The sequence below is a fragment of the Tupaia chinensis genome, unplaced genomic scaffold, assembly GCF_000334495.1.
Source record: "Tupaia chinensis unplaced genomic scaffold, TupChi_1.0 Scaffold143615_1, whole genome shotgun sequence".
Taxonomy (NCBI): domain Eukaryota; kingdom Metazoa; phylum Chordata; class Mammalia; order Scandentia; family Tupaiidae; genus Tupaia; species Tupaia belangeri.
The window spans coordinates 1,025,954-1,048,822 of NW_006203463.1; the positions used below are offsets into that span (position 1 = coordinate 1,025,954).

Below are 22,869 nucleotides of genomic sequence, written 5' to 3' on the forward strand. Positions count from 1 at the left end.
TGGCTGGCCCTGGACTGCCTTTCCTTTTTACTCCCTGCTGGAGTAGATGGTGTCAGTGACCATAGCCTCCCATCTGCAACAGCCTGTGCTTTGTCCTGTGCCTTTTACCTGTCGGTCACTGGGCGGCGTCTCACAGTCTCAGCGAGTTACGTTTTACTAGCCAGTCGTGAGCCCGCTCTGAGCTCTCTGAAGAGCAATCCTCACAGTTAATCATGCAGGATACTGAGTGAGGCCTCACGTTCATGCCACTGAACAGCCCGCGCCACTGTTCTGAAGTCCCCGGCGTCTTCCCAGTGCATCCCAGCAAAGTCCAGTCTTACCCACACCATGTGCCCTTCCCCCTGCGTCTCTCCAGTCTTCTCCCTGCACCCTCCCCACCCAGCCTCCTTGGCTCCAGCCTCTTGCCTTCTTGTTGCTCCGTGAACACACCAGCTCCCCTCACCCTCCCACCTTGCCTGATTTCCCTCAGTTAAATTTCCCCATACCCAAATCTCGTATTATCAAAGAGGCCTCCTTTTTCCACTTCCTGTCAAATAATACCTCTTGCCCGTCACTCAGTAGCCTGTTACCTGGCCACCATCTTCCTGGTGGACACAGGTCTAGACGTTCATTGCTTATTGTCTCCCTGGCTCCTACCCCAAGACCCAGGAAAGTGAGGACTTCGTTTTTCTCACTGTTTTGGTTTTTATTTTTTATTTTTGTTTTCCTGACAACAGAGTAGGGCACGGCACATAGTAGGTATATAGTAATTATTTGCTAATATTTGTTGAATTTGAATATCCGTGAGCCCTTAAAAGATGGATGTCTCTCTTTTTTAGTTGTTTGCCATAGGACACATGCACTTGCCAAAGAGTGACAGAGAGAGGGAAAGGGAGAAATCACTCCCCAGGGAGCTGGCCATGCCGCAGTCCCTTCTCCTCCCTTTTTCTCCTGAGGTTTTGAGCATGCATGCACACATGCCCAGTAGGATTCGCAAGCCCTAAAGGTCTGGGACTCAAACATGTGGGAGTCTAGCAACTTAACGACTCTGCCACCTGCTGGCCCCGGAGTGTGGCTTCTCGTCCTTGCACTTTTGTTTTCCTCTGTGTCCGGTGTGATACCAGCACCTGGGTGCTCCTCCACAAATCGGGACTTAGACGGGAACTAGACCTACTTCTCTGTCCCGATGACATCATTTTTCCCCTAGTGAAACCCACTTACACGGTGCTGAGTAGAGTTCTGTGGCGTCGACGCTGACTCAGTAACTCTTTTTCGTTGTTCTTTTCCAGTGGTCCCAATCGTGGGCATTATATTACTATTGTGAAAAGCCACGGCTTCTGGCTTTTGTTTGATGACGACATCGTAGAGGTTGGTATGCAGGTTGCCTTCTCATGGGCCGAGGAACGGGCAGTATCTGGGGGGAGGTTTCTGTGTGGACATTTTCTAAAACATCCCTGTTTTCCACAGACTGACTCAAAAACAACTTATGTTTCTATCAAAACTAAATCTTGCTGATCCTCATTCTCTACAGAAAGGGAGAAAGGGTGCAATTGTGCACCCGTTAATTACGTGTTCTTGTTAGTTTCTTGGTCATCCAGAGACCTGGACTCTATATATTTGTGCCACCCTGAATTGTCTTTATGTGCAAGTCCCACTTTACATAAGCCCTCTCTGGTGCAGGGCAAACAAGAGACTTGACAGTTCTATTAAAATTCCTTTATTATACCAAATTCCTCTTGTGCGGATTATTGTGTAAAATATCTTTACAATCTGTTGGCTATGGAAATCTTTATTTTATACCAGGGTATTCCATATATATTGATTTTGTTCTGAAGGAATACTTGCTGGAGTGAATTCTGCCCTCAGAGACATGCTTTACTTTGACCCGGTAGAGTGGCTCTTTCACTGGAATTACTCTAAAGGAAATGAACTCCGGTGGCCTGAAAGAACTGAGGTTACTCCCAAGACCCCACAGTTTACCAGTTGGAAGATAGACATCCTAGGTTCATCAAAGAGTGAGCAGATCTCGTTGCTGAGAGGTGTAAGAGGAGCTTTCTTCCCTAGCAATTTGCAGTTGGTGTAGTGATGTCCCTCTGTCGAGTCCATGGAAAGTTCCTGATTATGTTCCTTAATGTCTTACTGTACGTTCTACTAGTTTTTCTTTCTTTCCCCAGAATCATGTTGAGTAACTGTTTTGTTTTCTTCCTCTTTCATTGCAGAAAATAGATGCTCAAGCTATTGAAGAATTCTATGGCCTGACGTCAGATATATCAAAAAACTCAGAATCGGGATATATTTTATTCTATCAGTCAAGAGAATAACTTAAAGAACTGTGGGACTAAATCAAGTGCGGGAAATGTTCAAAGCACTAGTACCTGGCTCCTCCGCAGACTTCCTTCTTCCCCAGTGGCCCACTAATGGTTTCACTCCGCGTCTCACTGGTCCGGCTGTACGAGACTCTTCCTCTCTCTTCATTTTCTTACTCGCAGCGCCACTCCTGGTTTTGTCTTGGTCTGAGGTAGAGTGAACTGCAATCAGATGGTAGTAAGATTTTTAGGAATAACAGTTGCTAATTTTAGGATTGAGTGAATGCTATGCCTGTCATTATGTCTGGCTGGAATAGACACTTCCTGTGAATGTCTCAAGTCTGTGTTGGGTGTCTGCTAACCTTCCTAAATGGCTTCCGGGATCTCCTTACAAAGCATTCCTTTAACTTATCCCTGGAAGCAATGCTACCCATTTGTAGCTTCTCTGCCTCTTTTCTCATAGAAGGACAGAAGAATTGGGTAGATGTTCACCTTTTAGGGCTGCAACGATAGCTTTAAGTTCATGCGGATGACACATGTCCCATGTGGAACTGGGTGAAGAGAAGCTGGTGGTGGTGACAGGGGGCCACCCTGGACTCTGCTTACTTAGCATTCAAATTCCAGGGGCTAAGAAGGTATGGAGCTCAGGTCAGGCATAGTTAAGAGGAGAAAGTTTGAACAGTGAAAAGTTCCTTTTCTTACCTTTCTACCAAAACCAAGTTTCAGGAAAATAACACCATGCTGTTTATTTTTAGTGACGCTTTTCTTCTATAACATCCTGTGAATTGTGTTTTTCCTATATCTGGCACTGCTGAGCTTTTTAAGGTCTCTTTTCAATCCGGCTGATATTTCACAGTCGTGGTTGCAGGGCTGGGTTACTTCGCACAACTTCCCTTAGCCAGGAAGCTCCAGCATTGTCCTTTATCAGGGGTGACGAGGCACTGCACCTTTACAATCGTCAGCCGCATTGTACAACTTAATTTTTTTAACATGTTCAGTCTGTTTACTGAGGCACCGGCGAGTCCCAGGGCTGCTACGGAACCCTTCCTAGAGGGAATACTGGAGGTGGCTGGATACGAAGATGGGTCAAAGGAAGTGTTAGTGGGAGTGGGGAGAACGGAACAAAATGGCGGCCATTTCTCTGGTTCAGACTCCTAGAATGGTTGACAAGACAGTTTTTGGAAAAACCTCATCTCACTATATTACTTTTTTCACTTTTGTTATGTATGTATTTATTAGAGCATCTGAGTATTGGTACCTTTTATTAAAAGGGTCAATTTGGTATTTTGCTGTTGAGCTGGCTTTCGGTGTCCTTCAATACTCTGAGTCTTAGATCTTGGCTTCCTTCGGGATGTCCATTAACTTCCATACACTACAACGTACTGTGAACAGACACATGATTTTGTTTCCTGCTACGTCCGCGAACGAACCTGCAGATTTTGGGCATAATGTGAACTTGTAATAAAATTGAAATTGAAAACGTTAGAGGCCATTTTGCAGCAATGAAGAGGATAGCACTTTATCTAGATGAAAACTGGATTTCTTATTTTTGAAATATCTTGAACTGTTTATTGCTCAGAACTTAAACAAGCATGCCGACACTTCATTTGTTCATACTTGAAGTGAAATGTCTTACTTTTCACTGGAGAAGACGAAACAGGGTGACCTTCATGTCATTGTTTTATCTATGTGATGAACATATACCTTGCCTTGTCTAGAGGCAAACTCATATTTATAAATATTCCGTCTTTTTGTCCTTCACGAACCATATGCCGTAATCACTTACCTGGAAGGGGAGTCTACATTCTTTTTTCTAAGGAGAGGCACTTTCCAATCAAAGGTGATTGATACAGGGAAATGTTTGTACTCTATATAACCCATTTATTTGACTGCAGGTTAAAACATGTAAGAAAATGATGGTTGATCTCTAATATATTTGAAACCAATTCATAAAAGAGAACTATTAAAATTATCTTTGAAATGACTCTTGAAGCTAATTTATTAGAAAAAACAGTGTTTCAATTGGAAGCCTATAGAAGGAATATTTAAATACTAAGTCACAGGTTCAAGCACTTTTTTTTTTTTTTTTAAGGTTTTTGCCATAGGGTGTGTGCACTTGCCACAGAGACAGAAAGAGACAGAGAGAGGGAAAGTGAGAAATCACTTTCCCAGGGGAAATGGCCACACCACCATCCCTTCTCCTCCATTCTCCTGGCATTTTGAGCACACGTGCACATGTGCCTGGTGTGAGTTTCAAGCCACTAGGTCCAGATCTTGAACCACTATTGGCCATGTGGGATCCAGCACCTTCCTGCTGGCTCCTCAAGCACATTTCTTTTGTTTGACTATGTAGCCTTTTTTCCTGGTGAGTTAAGAAATTTCTTTGAATAGAAAGTTAGTTAAAATTCAGTATTCATAGTTTTTTTTTTAAACAAAGATAGGTATGGGAAATGCTGCAAAGATGTTCAAACAGCTGTGTGATGCAGAAAAAGAAGATTGGAAGAAGACCAAAATGTACTTCTCCATCAACACTCCAGGTTTTTTGTTTTGTTTTGTTTTGTTTATTTTTTGTTTGTTTTAAATTTCAAGCTACTTGGTCTTTCTTTCTGTTTTGTTTTGCTTCCCCCCTCCTCTTGTGTTAGGGTGCATGCACTGACCAGAGAGAGAGAGAAATCACCCCCAGGGAGGGATGACCACGCTACAATCCCTTCTCCTCCACTCTCCTTTTGGGATTTTTGGGCATGCACGCACATGTGCCGACTCGAACCGCAAAGTCGCCACATGGGATGAGTCAGCCTCAGCCACCACGCCACCCACCTGCCACACTCTGGTAATTTTCTTCCCTCTTCCTCTTCCAGAAATGAAACCAGGCAGCTATATCCCTCATCATTTCTCTTTATGCGAAGACCAGAGCATGAAAACACTCTGCATCCCTCATGTATAGAGTGAAGCAGGGAAGAGTGTGTGTGTGTGTGTGTGGGGGGGGCATTCTGCGGCCAGTGATAGCACAAAGGCTCAGCAATACTCCCTCCAGGGCTGCCGTCCCTGTGCCATTTCCTGACAGGAGCCTGTAGGCCCTTTATTTCGTTTCATTGCTGGGTATTTTAAAATAAATTAGAGTATTTTACACTTCAAAAAGAAAAGAAATTGCTTCATTGCTTACTTACTAGTTTTGCATCTAGATTATAGTACGGTATGCTAAAAAGTCAGGTGTCTAACAATATCTTTTGGTCAGGTGCCCTCCAGTCCCGGTTTGCTGAGGTGTCTTCCATTCCGGGGCAACATGGAGTGGCTGGATTGAAGAGGAACAGTTGAACAATATGAGCAGGGCATGGGTTCGAATAGAAGGCCAGTCACAGTTGGTTTTATGCCCTGGTATATTTTAGATTTAAAATGAAATGGAAAAAAAAAAATGTCAGAAGTGGTTCCTACGGTTATTTTTGTGGATACCCTTAATCTCATGGACAAGCCTAATAAAGAATTACATTCTAACTGGAGCTTAGGGCTTATTTTAGATACTGGCGTGTAGCTTTATTACAGATGGATTTTATCTTTAAACACGGCATTTCGATCAACTTTGTACATTCATGTGTATTAAAATATCGTGCAGTAAATGTTTGGCCCCATTTGCTATTCAGCACGGTCAAGGCATTTATTGGCACCGTTGTGATTAACTCATGTCAATGGCATGGGTCAGGGGAAATCATTTCCTACTTTTCTGCCTGATTAAATTTCTGTTTTCCAGTATTACATTAATTTATTTTTGCCTTCCATTTGTAGAACCAAAATAGTTACTGTATTCGTGTGGCATTCATTTGGTTTTGTTGCTTAAAAAATATGTAGTTTTTATTTAAAATAAACTGTACCTTAATTTTTTAATGTAACCAGTTCAAGCACTTTAAGCAATAATGTCAATCTTTGTGAGATTCCAATCAGTTTAACGCCCTGCCTCTACAATTGTTTGCAAAACTTAAATAAATAAAATAGGAACTCTCTTTTTAGGGAGCTATATTTGCATGTGGACTTTTCCTAAGAGTAAGTCAGTGGCAAACCTTCTGTCTTAGACTCTTATCCCAAATGCGCTTTCGCAGCAAGGGAAATGTAAAGCCCATTGTGGTCGCTGTAATAAAAAGCCAGCCCCGTTGTCAAGGTGGTAGCACCAACGTTCCAGAGGTAACTCACCGCTTTCTTGAGTGAGAAGGATCAGCAGAATTAATCCAGTTACTGGTATCTGAAGAACAGCAAATTGAGAATATCAGTAAGAAGAATGTGGGTGTATAATTAATGAGGTATCACAGTGCATTCTTTTCTGGGGCTTTGCATATAAAATCCCCTTTATCAATTACGAGATGAAAAATCTTTTTTTTTTTTTTTTTTGAAGATTTTTGCCTTAGGGGTGTGTGCTAGCTGGGGAGAGACAGAGAGACAGAGACAGAGAAAGTGAGAAATCACCCCCTGGGGAGGATGGTCATTCAGCAATCTCTTTTCCTCCATTCTCCTCCTGGAATCTTGGGCATGCACATGCGTCCAGCGTGAGTTTTAAGCTGCTGCATCCAGGACTTGAACTGCAGTTGGCCATGTTGGAGTCCAGCGATGCAACTGTTACACCAACTGCTAGCCCCTGAAAAAATCCATGTTTAAGATAAGTACGGGCTCCCGGCTCTGGGACCTCTGCAGCATCTGGTTCCTGAGAAGCAACAGGAGTGTGGTCCTTACCCTGGAGCCCTAACAGCCGGCATGGAATCCAGGCCTGTTTTTGACCCCCAGATTCAAGAATCTCCAGCAGGGCCTGCATCGCTTCCCGGCCTGCCTGGCCTGTCTCAGGAGGGCAGGGACCTGCCCGCTGGTGCTCTTCATACATTCATTGCTGCTCAGCGCAGTTGGGTATTTGGCCTTGGTCTTACTGCTAGGTCAGGTGGGCCAGTTTCTTTTTCCCTGGGAGTCCCACTCTTCCCTGCCACTTCTGGCATTGCCTTAGCCTTCTCTCTCTCTCTCTCTCTTTCTCTCTCTCTCTCTCTCTGTGTCCAGTGAGCACATGTGCCTTACAGCAAAAATTAAAAAAAAAAATCATAAATCCATTATGTTGCAGCAGTGGCCTCAAGTGTTTTGCCTTTTTAAGTCATGTTAAAATCATCAGTAGGGAGGGCCAGTGGGTGGTGTGGTTAAGGCACTGGACTTCCTCATGGCCAATTGTGCAATGTACAATTTCAGGACCTGATGGCTTGAAAACCATGCTGACTGTGTGTATGTTTGTGAGGGCCCAAAATCTCAGAAGAAGAAGGACTGGGGCATGGCCATCCCACCAGGGAGTGATTTCTCACTTTCCCTCCCTCTGTCTCTCTTTAGCGAGTGCATGTGGCCTATGGCCAAACTCTTTAAAAAATGATAATAAACAGTTCTAACACCAAATTTTAGGATTCAAATATCTCGTTTCTAAACAGTCCGCATTATTACCAAATAGTTAAATTATCCAAACTTTCCAAAATCAATCTGAGATGAGTTTTTAGCTATGTGACTTGTGATTTTGTTAGCTCATCAACCCATGTTTGCATTTTTTTTGGTTTCCTGTATGTTAAATTGCTCTGACAAAGCACATGAGGAACTTACAAACAAATGAACTTCATCTTGGTTGTGAGACATCAGAGTCCGAAATGGCACTAGACTTTGTAGAAGGATTGCTAATTTTGTGCTCATTTCCACAGGACTTAAAGTATTTATTAACAACCTGGGGGGGTATTCCAAGTTGGAAATTACAAGGCTGTGCCTTTCACCTTTTTCTCTCCTGAGGGCCAGTGTCCAGGTGGTGTGTGAGGCAGCGTGAGTTTCCCAAGAAGTGCTTCCTGGGGAGGGAGGATGGGCGTCGCGCTGTAGGTTGCAATCTTAGGTTTTTCTTAGGTCCTGTAGCAGAGAGGGACTTGAAGAGGGAATCTGAGTTCAGATCTGATTCGGCTGGAAGCAAACTAACTCAACAGTTGAAGCCACCATTTGTGTGTGCAGTCAAGTCCTCCTGTGACCCAGCTCCACTGCATTCACATTTGGGGTCTCTCAGTGGACCGTGCCCATGAGAACATGCTGAGACAACTGAAAAGAAACAAGAAAAATGGGAGCGAGCCTGCGTGCCTTCTGCTGCATGTGAGGTCTCTGCCCTGTAGAGCTCGTCTCTAGTTAGAGAGCTGTGTGTTTTCTACTCCAGAAGGGTGAGACAGATGTTCAGTGGGTTATAAAACTGGTGTGGGGTAGGCCTGCAGGTGGCACTGATACGGAGCAACCTGGAACTTGTGGGCAAACCTTGAAGCAACCCAGGGCTGATAGCTGCCTGGGCTTTCTGTTCCCCCATGAGCTAGCTGCCCCTCCCCTGAACTGTTGAGAGCGGCTGGAAGCCTTGAGTATGTTAGATTCCCTACTTCTCTACCAGCTTGGTATTAGGGCAGACACTGAGCTCCTTCCCAGATAGGACACTCCAAGTGAGCTGAAACTGCCCCTCCCCAACTCACCCATAAAAGACTGTGTCCAACTCTCAGCTGGGGCTGGAGATTCAGAGTATTAACTCCTCTGTACCCACCGACATTATAAAGAGTTCTCCTTTCTCTCCTGAGTGCCGTTTTTCATTCCTTAGCATCTGTTTTTCTACAACAGCATGGATGTTAAGGCACTGCATTCCACATGACTGACTGAGAGGTTCAAATTCCAGACCCAGAAGCTTGAAAATCACATGCACATACATGCACCCTCTGAACAAAATTCAAACATGGAAAAGAGATTCATCCTATTGGCCTCTCTCCCTCCCCTGTAGAATAAAAGGTTGAAAAACTCTGAAAGCTCTTTGAAAAGAAATTGCTTCTGCATCTTTTCTATCTCTGCTACCCCCAAACCCAGAGAACAAACAGGCACAAATTGCTGGCCTAGGTGTGCCAGTGTGGACTTGGAAGTCTTCGGCAGAAGGGGCGAAGGCTGTAGGACATGAAACCCTCATCCTAGGCGTATGTTGAATGGGTCTTTAAATGGATGCATCATCTGAAGTCTGAAGGTGTGTGAGTTCACCACAGAACTTGCCAAGGTGGGGTTTATACATACATAGACAAATACGGGAGTGTGAATCTCAGAGTTAGTGGAGGGGAATAAACCAGTTAAAGACTCTTAACATGGCTTAGTGTTTGCCCTTGGATCTAGGAGCAGCACTTGCCCCAATTGGTATGTGTGCCCTACAGGGTTAGAGGGGACCTGGGTGAACCGCATGAGTGCCCCTACAGAGTCTGTGTCCTTTCTGTTGCCCTGACCTTGATCTCTGATGGAACTTTAGACTTGATTCGGTGGTTGTAGGAAGCAACCCTGTGCTTAGAATCAGAAGTCCAGTTCCAATCAGTACCACTGACATAGCACGTGTCTGAGTTCAAGTCCCGCCTTGCTTCCTGGTTGGGTGATAGCGGCTTTTCCCCTAAGAGATTGGACCTAGTGGGGTGGGATGCTCGTGATGGTGCTTGGTGAAGAGGCTTCCTCCACGGCCCTGGAGGGAGATAAAGGACTGGTGGACAATGGAAAGCCCACAGACCTCGTCACAAGTAACGGAGGTGTTGGTGGGTGCTGTGCTATACTCCCTCCCTTTTCCCAGGCATGAAAGACAAGGCTGAAGAGAGGCGGGAAATAAAAGCAACCCAACAGCCAGAAGCTAGCCTGCGATGGCGACTCCAGGGACAGGGACGCAGGCGGCTGTGCAGGGGCCCAGGCTGAGCAGGGGGTCTTGTTCAAGTCAACGGTTTCAGAGCACGGACCTCAGCCAGGATTGTGCTGTGACCATGATGAAGTGGGGCAAAACAAACAAACAAACAAAAAAATCCAAAAAACAAAAATAAGACACTTTGTAGTTTTACCTAGGCGTAGACAAGAGCATGGTCCCAGTGTGAAATCACAGAAGTCTAGGCAGCCTCTTCTCCCCCTGATCCAGGGGCAGCTGCTGCCCTGCTGGTCCCCACTGCAGCTGCTCTGTCCCCCGTCCTAGATATGAAGATTCCCAGTGGAAGGGCTGCCCCTGCTCCCGACAGCACTCGCCCATAGCAAACCTCCGTTCCTTGAGCCCGTCCAACACCCCCCAGGGAAGCCCCAGCCCGAAGTCCTGTCTAACACCCTTTATGGGTGGCATGGTGTGCGGTCTCGCTGCCATGGCCTCACAGCCAGCTTGTTCCCCCCACAGCTCTGCTCTTTGCCATCGGGCTGGAGGGCGTCACAGAGAATGCCTGGACAGGGAAACCACCCACTCCCTGGGGCTGCTGCTGTTCAGTGGGTGGAAGAGAAAAAGCAGGTCACGGACAAGGCTGCCATGAGTGCCCTGATACCTGATGGACCTACAGTGACTCTTCCTGCCCAAGGGCTTGGAGGTGTTGGGCCAAATGCACCAAGAGAGGCTTCATTTATTTATTTATTGTTTTAGTTTTTGCCATAGAGTGCATGCTCTCCCTGGAAAGTGAGAAATCACCCACAGAGGAGATGGCCACACTATAATCCCTTCTCCATTCTCCTCCTGGGATTTTGGGCACACATGCATATGTGCCTGGCGTGATTTTCAGTCTGCCAGGTCCAGGACTTGAAATGTAATCGGCCATGTGGGAGTCTAGCACCTGCTAGCCCCAAGGGAGGCTTCTTGTAACATCGGCTAACCCTGGACCTCAGTGTTTGCTAGCCTCTATAGTGAGATCGGAGAGAGGGTCATACTGTACAGAAACCACTGGAAAGCACAGGAAGGCATGTGACGTGGTCATGGGCATGGGATGGTAAAATTGACCAGCTTACGTGGATTCGTTATGGAATTGCGCCCCCCCCCACCACCTGCCCTTAGAGTCCCTCAGGCTCAGGTGTGTCTTTCTCTGGAGCCCTTGAGTCTACTGAGGTGTCAGAACCCCTGGGCCTGAGGCTGGGTCTGAAACCAGTAAGATGAAGCTTGAGCTCCATCTGTATGGAGGGTTCAAGCTCTGCTCTAGAAATTTCAGTTTGCTCCAACAGAGAAGATTCAAGTTCTGTCTGGATCTTGTTTTGTATGCCAGAGAGTTTTCTAGAATCATAGCCTTGGGGGTGAAGACGGACAATGAGGGGTGGAAAAGGCAGATGGCTGTAGAGGTGACTGAGGACACAAGTGTGGGATCGTGTGCCCCCTGGTGAGGATGGCCTAAAAATACCCTCTTCTTTTTCTTTTTTTTTTTTGGAGAGATTTTTTTGCTATAGGGCACGTGCGCTCGCCAGACAGACACAGAGAGAGAGAGAGAAACAGAAAGTGAGAAATCACCCCCCAGGGGGCATGGTCACGCTGCAATCCCTTCTCCTCCATTCTCCTCTCGGGATTTTAGGCACGCACGCACACGCGCCCGGCGTGAGTTTTAAGCCACCGGGTCCAGGATGCGAACCACGGTTGACTATGTGGGAGTCCAGCGACCTAGCCATTACGCTAACTGCTGGTTCCCAGCCTTCTTATTTTTCTTGAAAGAACTTCTGCACAAGTCTTGCTTTTGTTATCCAGTGTTTGTGGGTGTTTTGTTTGTTTGTTTGTTTGTTTTTAAAAAAGACTGAAAAGCAACCCAAAACACAAAATCAAAACCTGACACAATTGCCTTGAATCCAACCCAAAGCTTCAGTCAAATGGGCCTTGGCCTTTCCGCAACTCAGGGTGGGGAACAAGCGATCAGCAGAGAGAAGAAATGTGCTCAGTGAAGACAGAGTCCTGTTCCCCTCTGAAGCTTCAGGCCTGGAAAGGGTTATTGTGTGAAAACAAATGTGTGACGCGGGCAGGAGCATAAGTGGAGAGACTCAAGACATATTTTATTTTACTTATTATTATTGTCATAAGAATATTTTTGCTATAGGACACGTGCACTCACCAGAAAGAGACAGAGAAAGAGAGAGGGAAAGTGAAAAAGCAAGCCTCCAAATCCGGAATTTAGACTCCTTAACCACCATGCCACCTGCTGCCCCCTCCCTTCCTATTTAACCCATTAATGTTATAAAGCAGGAAGAGAAGAAAAACAAGGATGAAAAAATGACATCTCTGAGAGAGGATATAAGGGTTTAAAGACCTGAGAGCCACATCCCTATTTCAGGGGGCACAGGAAGAGCCCCACAGCTAAGGAGGGTGGTGAGGCATATCTTGACCCTCTCTCCTACCCCAGGGCAAGTATCTTTTCTTTTTTTTTAGAAAGATATTTTTGCTATAGGACACATGCCCTTGCCAGAGAGACAGGGAGATAGAAAGTGAGGAATTACCCCCTGGGAAGATGGTCACAATGTAATCCCTTCTCCTTCTTTCTCCTTTCAATATCTTAAGCATGCATGCATACGCACTCAGTGTGAGTTTTAAGCTGCCAGGTCCGGGACTTGAACCATGGTCAACTACATGGGAGTCCAGCAATGCAACCATTACACTATTTACTGGGACCAGCAAATAGTGGTCCTATTTTGTCTCTGCTATTTAAGTTTTGGTGATAATTCTTTGCAAGGTACTGATTTTTGGGGGCGATGTAATATGTAAGACCTTCCCCAACGTGGTATGGAATTAGGACTTTGTTTACTGTCTTAGAATTTCTGGGAAATCATTTTGGCATTTTGGAGCAGTCCTGTATTGTTTTCACATTTTTTTGTGATCTCGTCCCATTTTATTGGCTCTATAATAGACCTTGAATTACACTAGGGCAGAATTTTCCCTTCCTGTTTCATGTCTAGGGGAATGGAGTACTGGACAGAAAGTCTGTAGCGAATTCTGAGACTAGGAGCTGTGTATGAGTAAGTGAATAGTAGATGTGGGAGAATATTCAATCAAACACAAATTGCAAAGCAGAACAAGGGTTTTGCAGGAATTTGGGGTGATCAGACCTAACACCAGTGAATCTGGGGCCACAAGCTGACCAGGTTCTTGTCCCATGTTTATGAAGAATTTGAGACACGGACACGGAGGAGATAACAAAGTGGAGGGTTTTTTTTTTTTCTTCTTTTTTTAAGAGTTTTTTTTGCTACAGGGCGCGTGCACTCACCAGACAGACAGAGAGAGACAGAGAGACAGAAAGCGAGAAATCACCCCCCAGAGGGGATGGCCATGCCACAATCCCTTCTCCTCCATTCTCCTCTCAGGATCTTGGGCACGCATGCACACATGCCTGGCGTGAGTTTTAAGCCACCGGGTCCGGGATGTGAACTGCAGTCGACTACATGTGAGTTCAGTGACATAGCCATTATGCTAACTGCTGGTCCCCAAAGTGGAGTTTTTTAAGAGAGGAGAGGAGAAACAGAGCTTCCTAGCAGGGAGAGGTCCCAAAAATGGGTTGCTGAAGAGGAACTAGGTTGAGGGGGTTTTATCCCAGCAAGGAGGGACTCATGCATGTATTTCCCTCATGGGGGCCATGTGTCAGGTGATTCATGTCATCCTTCTTCTATGCGGGAGTGGGCTCACAAATCGCAAGACTGTAGACATTCAGACATCAATTAACATTCAGCAGATCTTTGTCTGAGATCTGTGGCCCGTAAAGTTTCTAGTTTTTATCCTGTTTTCTGCAAGACTAAAATGAAGCTTTGTTCTTTGATGCAGTTTTCCCTTAAATGTAAACTCAGTGCTAGACCCCCTTATCTCACAGATACAAGCCTGCATGTCATGTTCCCATTTCTCAAACAAGAGCTCGTGGCCAGTTATTTCTCAAGGTCCTTTGCTCTCTTGCTCTCCGGATCAAGAGAGACTGCACTCTTCGTTTGGAACGTAGCAGTGATATGGAAAATGTTTGTTTTAGCTCTCACTATCTCAAGCAGGCTACAAGCAGCTCTGACTGGAAGCAGTCCTCTGTGTGAGCAAGCAGTGAGAGCTAGTAACTGATTTCTAGTGAGTGCAGTAGATGACTTACTAAAAACTTGACCAGAATGGCTCCATCTTGTAAGCTCGCTCTATCTTATAGGCCTATACCTTAACTATATGTATGTGCCTGTCTCCTACCTCAAAGGGAACAGAGGAAAATAATGTGTTGTTCTTCTTAGGCAGGGCTGGTTAGGGAGCAACTTCTATCACACCGAAAGGTAGTTGGAGCTGCTCAATAGAATTATTTTAAAATAGAGCTCAGGAAAGGCAGATATATTCATTTTAATTTATTTCTTTTTAAATTTGCTGTAGAGTGCATGCACTTTCCAGAGAAGGACGGGGGTGAGGAGGGAGATAAATTACCCCTTCAGGGAAGATGGTCACACCACAATACCATCTCTTACATTCTCCTCTCAGGATTTTGGGCACATGCCACACACGCTGGCATGTTTTTCAAGCCACTGGGTTCAGGACTTGAACCATAAGGTTAGCAATGTGGGAGACATCCACCTTAATCAGCATGCCACTGGCTAGCCCTATATTTTATTTTTTAAAACTTCTTATTGTGGAGAATTTTAAACATGTACAAAATAGAGAATAAAGTCTTGAACCCCCATGAGCCCATGATTGACTTCAACAGTTAACCTGCCAGTCTTATTCAGATTCATAGACTTTTTGGATAATGTCGGGAAGTTATCAAACTAACAAGCCTTTGGCTATTCAGGATCTCCAAACCCGTAAAGAATAAATGTATGAGGTGTTAGTGCAGTCTAGACTGACAAGCAGCTCTAATGGATTATCCACTTCTTTTGTCACTTTCGGAGAGGTGTTTTTTTTTTTTTTTTTTCCCGCTATAGGGCGCGTACGCTCGCCAGACAGACAGAGACAGAGAGACAGAAAGTGAGAAATCACGCCCCAGGGGGGATGGTCACGCCGCAATCCCTTCTCCTCCATTCTCCTCTCGGGATCTTGGGCACGCACGCACATGCGCCCCAGTGTGAGTTCTAAGCCACCGGGTCCGGAACACGAACCGCGGTCGACTACGTGGGAGTCCAGCGACATAGCCATTACGCTAACTGCTGGTTTCAGTTCTTTTGTCACTTTTTAACTTGAAATAATTAGCCATTAGTATAAGTGTGGATACATTTTTGTGATAACAGAAATTTTATTGTTGAAATGGCCTTAACCTGTACAATAATAATCTGAAATATAATGAATGTGAAGTAATATGGGGATGGCCACTTTTATGACTTTCCTAGAGACCTGAAGATGCCTCTTCATAAATAAAAAATAAAAATCAATTAAAAACACTAATGCAAACGCTAGTGCAAATGCTAATGCAAACGCTAACGCTAAGTACAACGCTAGCGCTAGCGTTACTGCTAGCACTAACGCTAACGCAAAACAGCGCTAACACTAGCGCTCGTGCAAACGCTAATGCTAGCGTTAATGCAAACGCAAAACACAGCGCTAACGCTGGCGCTAGTGCAAATGCTAACACTAGTGTTAATGCAAACCCAAACATAAACGCAAATGCTAACGCTAATTCTACTGTTAGTGCAAACGCACACGTAGGAGCTAACGCAAACAGGAAATTAAAATGAATGTAATGAAATTTTATAACTAACATAGATATAGAATATGTATATGTATATTTATGCAAAATGGAAAACCTCTGTGGCTCTGGACTGTCTCACATGCTTTCTCTTCTAAGCTTTTATTTTTTCATTGCCCCATTTCATTTCTGGAATTTTCTCGAAGCAACGGGTTCAGGCTCGATGTTTCCATTTGTCTCAATGCTTTTTCATCGGTGTTTCCCTCACGGCGTGTCATTAACAGATTTCATCGATGGGTGGATGAAATCAAAGGAGGCAGGGTGAAAAGGGAGTTCCGGTGGGCGGTACTCATTTTCCCAGGTCCAGATAAGCAAACAAGAGCTTAGTGAGACCTGCTTGCCTCCTTCGCAAGCTGGTTTAGCTCACTGAATAGCCTTCCTTCCCCCGGGCCATGAGGGGGCCTGAGATGCAAGAATCAGGAAAGACAAGAGGGCATGTCTTTAGCCATATCTGAATGATCTCAGAACATCTTGCATAGAATCTGTGTGTGTGTGTGTGTGTGTGTGTGTGTGTGAGTGTGAGTGCATGTGCACATGTGTGGTATTATAGATGGAATTTTGTTAGTATATACTCTTTTGTAAGTTTTTTATTTTTTAATTTGCTAGAGGGTACATGGACTCTCTGGAAAGAAACAGAGCTAGAGAGAGGGAAAGCGAGAAATCACCCCCACTGGGGGATGGTCACACCCCAATCCCTTCTACTTCCTTTCTCCTTTTGGGACTTTGAGCACACCTGCACATGTGCCTGGCATGGCGGTTTTTTGTTTGTTTTTTACTTTGGTGTCTGGGACTTGAACCACACAGTTGGCCATTTGGGATCCAGTCACCTTAACCACCATGCCACTAGTTGGGCCCAGTGTGTTTTTCAAGATGCTGGGTCCTGGACTCAAACTACACAGGCATGTGGGATCCAGCTGCCTTAACTACCACACGACCAGCTGGCCTTACAAGTTATTTTTATGAAGTTAATTAATGAAACTAGTGAGGCTATTTGGTGAATGTCGAATTTCCAAATCAAGGATTATCAATCCTACGAACAGTCTCAGCACCCAATTTATACATGAATTTTATGCACTTGGAATTAAGAAAATCCAATTCACACAGAAACGTGGTTATAAATAGTGGCTTTGGCTTGTTTTTGTTGCCTTTGGGAAAAAAGTTGCTTTGTGATATCCAGTGTGATATCCACTTTTCAATAAAGAGAAGTAGTGGGGGAGATTTTAGTTCTGATATCTTCATAAAAATGAATGAAGCCTCCAGATCATGTCGGCTGAGGTCTCCAATGAGTTCAATTTGAGTTATAATACACGAGAGTATGTGTGTTCATTATTCAGCCAAGTTTTATTTAAAAAGTAAAATTCTTCTTTTCAGGATTACTGATTTATTTTTATGTAGTATTATTACGATTTAAATTTGCTAGAAAGTACACACGCTCACCAGAGAGAGACAGAGAGAGAGAGAGTGAAGGAGAGAGAGGAAGTGAGAAAGCAAGCTATCAGGTCCAGGACTCAAACTGCAGCTAGCCATGTGGGAATCAAGCACCTTAACCACCATGTTACCTGCTGGCCCCCCAAAATAAAATTCTAATGAAAACATTTATGGAACCCTTGAAGCAGTGCTTTTTGGAACACAGTTTGAAAACTAGCAATCTGGTGCTTAAAAGGTAAGGAGCTTCCCTTAGGTCGTTCCCCCGAATCCTCTGACCTCTCATGCTGCCATTTCTAAGGCTTATTTTCCCCCTTTAAAGATGGTGCGGAGCTCATTGTAACTTCGTTTCACTAAGAGCATGGCTGGGCAGAGGACGGAGAGGAGGGAAGAAGTGGCTTGTTCTGCCAGCCCCTGCCTTCCCACCTTCCCTCCTTCTCACCTGCCTCCTTCAGCATCACCAGTGGGAGTTCGGCCATGCCAAGTGATACCTTGAAGTCGGTGGACTTGCCGGCTCTGGGATCCTGGATCACAAAGTTTCAGGCATCAGCTTCCTTTAGAGTCCCTGTAGTGGGGGGCTCGTGTTTGCAGGGACTGTGCCCTCTTCACCCCAAGCAGTACACACTGAGACCTAGGGGCTGTGACCCAGACTTTTTCTCCTACCTTATTTATTTTTTTGAGAGTTTTTTTTGCTATAAGGCGTATGCACTCACCAAAAAGACAGAGAGAGACACAGAGACAGAAAGTGAGAAATCACCCCCCTGGGGGATGGCCAAGCTGCAATCCCTTCTCCTCCATTCTCCTCTCGGGATCTTGGGCACACACGCACACACACCCGGCGTGAGTTTAAGCCACCGGGTCCAGGACTCGAACTGCGGTCGACTACGTGGGAGTCCACCGACATAGCCATTACACCAACTGCTGGTCCCTCCTGCCTTATTTTTCATCAGGACTTGCCTGTCTGGTGTTCAGTGTCTCACGACTCAGATCCGGATTTCTGCTAGGTGTTTTCCAGCTATACTGGTGAACTAATACCATTGACGAATTTACTGATACTCTTTGGCAAGTACGAGCATGCTTTCTTTTTTGCCATGGAGTGTGTGGGTGCACTGGAGCGAGGGAAAGTAACAAATCCCTCCCCCTGCCCAAGAGGGAATGGCCATGCTGCAGTCCCTTTTCCATTGTCCTCCTGGGAGTTAGGGCATGCACACATATGTGCTTAGTGTGATTTTCAAGCCACCTGGTCAGGGACTTGAACTGTGGTTGGCCATGTGAGAGTCCAGCATCTTCAACACACACATTACTTAGTTTTAGCACACATTTATTGAGCAATTACTATTTGTAGAGAGTAAGTGAAGTACTTTACGTGAGATCCTCAATGGGCTCTCAAACAGCTCTGTGAGCTAGGGTCCCTCGTTATCAAACCCAGCTAGAGATGACAAAACTGAGGCTGGGACTTCCTCTTCCTTTTTCCGTATTGCCAGAGGGCACAGGTGAGAGACAGAGAAAGAGAGAAGAGAGAAATTACCTCCGAATGTGGCTTAGTGTGTGTCTCCTGTCTCCATCTCACTGTCCCATCAGGATTTAGAGCACCCACACCCACACACACACAAGGGCCCAGTGTGTTTGTTAAGGGATTCGACCAGGTTCATGCACAGAACTTTGCTCAGTGGGGTCACTCCGAGGCTGGGACTTTCTGAGAGGCTTTCTCAGAGCCCTTCAATCTGACTGCCAGGTTCCCTGGTGCAAAGCTCAGGTACAATGATGAGGTGATTTAGAAGTAAGCGTTTGTCCATCTTAAAGAATGAATGTTGGGCCAGCCTGCGGCGTGGCGGTTACGTGAGCTGGATCCCATGCGGTTGACTGCGCGGTTTGAGTCTTAGACATGGCGGCTCACAGAACATGCCAGGCATGTGTGTATGTGTGCCCCAAATCCCAAAAGGAGGGAGAGATGGAGAAGAGATTGAGGCGTGACCATGCCTCACAGGGGATGCTTCCTCACTGTCCCTGTCTCTGTCTCTCTCTGCCAAGCTCATGTGCCTGCTCGCAAATAATAATAATTTTTCCCCAAATAATACAGCTGTTAAAAGCATAGATTTTCTTCTTCTTTTTTTTTTTCCTGTGAGAGAGTGCGAGTGAGGAGGGAGGAGGAGGAGGGCAGCGGCATTTTGGCCCAGTCTTTCTGTGATCCTTCTGCCCCGGCCTCCCCGGTGGCTAGAACCACTGGAGAGCCCCACCACACCTGCCCTGTTGGCTTTGGCCGGGACTGAACCCGGGTCTTCCATTCCACCCCAGTCACCATCCTCTGGTGCCCTCCTGCTTTCTGCACCGTGGCTGGGCCCTGAGCACAGGCTTTGATATAAAAGAACAGTTTAAATGCAGACTCTGCCACTTGCCAGCTGTGTGTACCTGACTGGGCTCGGTTTCCTCACCCGTAATATAGGGAAATGGTACCTGCGTCTAAGGGTGGCGAGTGGCGAGGGTTATGTGAGATGAAGGATGTCGAGCACATGCCACGAGACCTGTCACCACGGGCAGTGCACTGGGTATGCACGAGGCCGAATGCAGCAGGTCGGAAAGGGTTAGCTGTCACTTGGTTATTAACTCAGTGTCTGGCCTGGCCTAGCTGAGTGTAGTGATCCCAGTCCGATCTTCCACGTATCCGCGTATTTAAGTGGGACCAGCAGTTAGCGTAACGGTTATGTCGCTGAACTCCTATGTGGTCGACCGTGGTTTGAGTCCCGGACCCGGTGGCTTAAACTCATGCCAGGCATGTGTGCGTGTGTGCCCACAATCCTGACAGGAGAATGGAGGAGAAGGGATTGCGGTGTGGCCATCCCCCCTGGGGGTGGGGGTGATTTCTCGCTTTCTGTCTTTCTGTCTCTGTCTTTCTGGTGAGTGCACACGGCCTATAGCAAAAACCTCTCCAAATAAATAAATAAATAAATAATAGGAGTAAGTGGGGACCAGTAGTTAGCGTAATGGCTATGTCGCTGGACTCCCACGTAGTCTACTGCGGTTTGCATCCCAGACCCGGTGGCTTAAACTCATGCCGGGCACATGTGCGTGCGTGCCCAAGATCCCAAGAGGAGAACGGAGGAGAAGGGATTGTGGCGTGGCCATTCCCCCCGGCGGGTGATTTCTCGCTTTCTGTCTCTCTGTCTCTCTCTGTCTGTCTGGCGAGTGCACACGCCCTATAGCAAAAAAATAAAATAAAATAGGAGTAAGTGAAGTTGCCAAGGTTGATTTAAGAAATAAAAGAAGATACTGTACTTAGAGTGTTTAATTTTTCAAAAAAAATTTTTTGAAGGTGCCATCACTCCTTCGGATCTTTGGATTTCTTGCGTTCTCTGCTTTGGCCCAATTCTAAAGTTAGCTTTTTAACACCTCCATTTTTTTCTAGGGCAATGAAATCTGCAGGTTGGAGTTTGGGGCTTAGATGGGTGATGTTTTGGTCAGCAGAAAGGGACTGCAGAAAAAGCTGATTCCAAGTTGTAATTCTTGCCCTTTGAGCAGCAACCTTTTCCTCTATTAGCCTCGGAGAAATGTCACCCTGGGAGCTGATCCTCCGGCTGGCATCCAAGTCAGCGTTTTCTCTGCAAGCGGTGGCCCTGCACTTCCTGAAGGACAGAGTCTTACCCCACGCAGCCCTTCCTTGGGCGCCTGCCATGGGGCTCGGCAAGGGGCAGCCTGTGCTTCCAGAGGCACAGACGTAGGCTCGCCTGGGAGGCGGACCAGCTGGTGGCATGTTAGTTAAGGCCACTGGATCTCACATGGCTGACTGCATGGTTCAAGTCCCACCTGGCAGCTTGAGAAACATGCTAGGCCCGTGTGCATGTGTGCCTAAAATCCCGAGAGGAGATTGGAGAAGGGATTGTGGTGTGTCCATGCCCCACAGGGAGTGCTTTCTTGACGGCTCATTTTCTCTCTCTCTTTCTCCTCAAGGAGCACACATACCCTCTGGCAAATTGAAAAAAACAAACCCAAAATAACACTTTTGGGGCCAGCCTGAGACTTCGTGGTTGGGGGAGCTGGATCTCACACAGTTCAGTCCCCAGCCCCAGTGGCTTGGAAAACATGCAGGGCATGTGCGTGTGCCCCAGATCCCAGCAGGGTTGAGAAATGAAGAGATTGTTCTGTGACCACGCCTCCTTGAGGGGGCGTATCCCACCTCTCCCTCTCTGCCTGTCTCTCTGTCACTCTCTGGCAACAAATGTACCTTCTGGTCAAAAAGGAAAAAACAAAATAAAATAGTTTTGTAGTCCATTAAAAATAAACGCAATGGGGCCACTGGTGGCATGGTGATTGGGGCGCTGGACTCCTACATGGTTGACCACAGTTCAAGTCCCAGACGTGGCAGCTTGGGGATTATACCAGGCATGTGTTCGTGCATGCCCAGAATCCCAGAAGAAGAATAGCATAGAAGGGATGGCTGTCTCCATTAGGGGGTGGTTTCTCACTCTCCCTCTCACTGTCTCTGTCTCTCTCTGGCAAGCACATGTGCTCTATGGCAAAAAAAAAAAAAAAAAAAAAAGTAAATAATAGTAGTAAATGCTCATTGTCCACAATTAGACAAATGGAACAAAAAAGAATCTTCATTTTTTTTTTTGCCATTTTTCTACATTCAACTTTTATACACTTTTAAAAAAAATTACAGAACTGATGCACAAATCATGATTCCACGTAAAAATTCATAAATATCCAGTTAGACAGAAGGAAGATGGGAAGTTCTCCTCTACTTTTCTATTACACCTTCTTCCCCAAAGATAACTACTAGTGACAATGTACAGAAGGTCTCTAGACTTTTAGACATGCATATTTTGCTAATATATAACTATGCACGTGTGTGTTTAGCTTGAATTTTAAAAACATAACTATATTAAAATTTAATCTGCAACCTCCCTTTTTAACAACTTAATAGTCTTCTCTTTTTTTTTTTTTTTTTTTTTGGTAGGGTGCGTGTGCTCACCAGAGAGGAAAAGTGAGAAAGCAACTGAGCAACACGCGCCTCCCAGGGAAGATGGCCATGCTGCCGCCCTTCCTCTCCATTCTCCTGGGGCTTGGGACACACACACACGCACACACACACGCACACACACGCACACACACACACACGCGCACACACGTGCACACACACGCCCACACATACACACACACACGCACACACACACGCACACACACGCACACACACATTTTGCCTCCTCCAGTTTTTCAGAGCAAACCAAGTGGGTTCGATGCAGGAATTGAATGACAGACAAACAAGATTATTCAAGAGATCTTAAAGGCAAAGCAAGGGGTCGTGTCATCTCATGTTTTCTAAGCTGCTAGGTCTGAGACTTGAACTATCAGGTTGGCCATCTAGGATCCAATTGCCTTATTCACCACACTACCTGGATCACCCTCGACTTAATAGTGAGGAAGATCTTTCTATACCAGAGCTACTTCATTTTTACAAAAAAAATCACTGCATATAATTCTGTACTAAGGAATTTACCCTAATTTGAAGAACATATAGAGTTTTTTGTTTTTTGCTTCTATCAGCAACCTTGCAATGGATATTTTTGTCCCTATGTCTCTTGTGCAAAGAGCATTTTTTTTTTTTTGGTAGAGGTTTTTGCTATAGGGTGTGTGCGCTCGCCAGACAGACAGAGAGACAGAAAGCGAGAAATTACCCCCCAGGGGGGATGGCCATGCCGCAATCCCTTCTCCTCCATTCTCCTCTCGGG

General features: G+C 45.7%; 1 protein-coding gene across 1 annotated transcript in view; it reads left to right on the top strand.

The window, feature by feature from the left end:
* Positions 1-4,389, top strand: part of USP46 (ubiquitin specific peptidase 46) — a 39,548-nt gene extending 35,159 nt beyond the window's left edge. Inside the window, exons 7-8 of the mRNA XM_014582472.2 lie at positions 1,269-1,347; positions 2,199-4,389. Of these exons, the coding sequence (XP_014437958.1) occupies positions 1,269-1,347; positions 2,199-2,300 (181 nt within the window). The 3' untranslated portion in view covers positions 2,301-4,389. The remainder of the gene's footprint in view (positions 1-1,268; positions 1,348-2,198) is intronic.
* Positions 4,390-22,869: the final 18,480 nt, after the last annotated feature.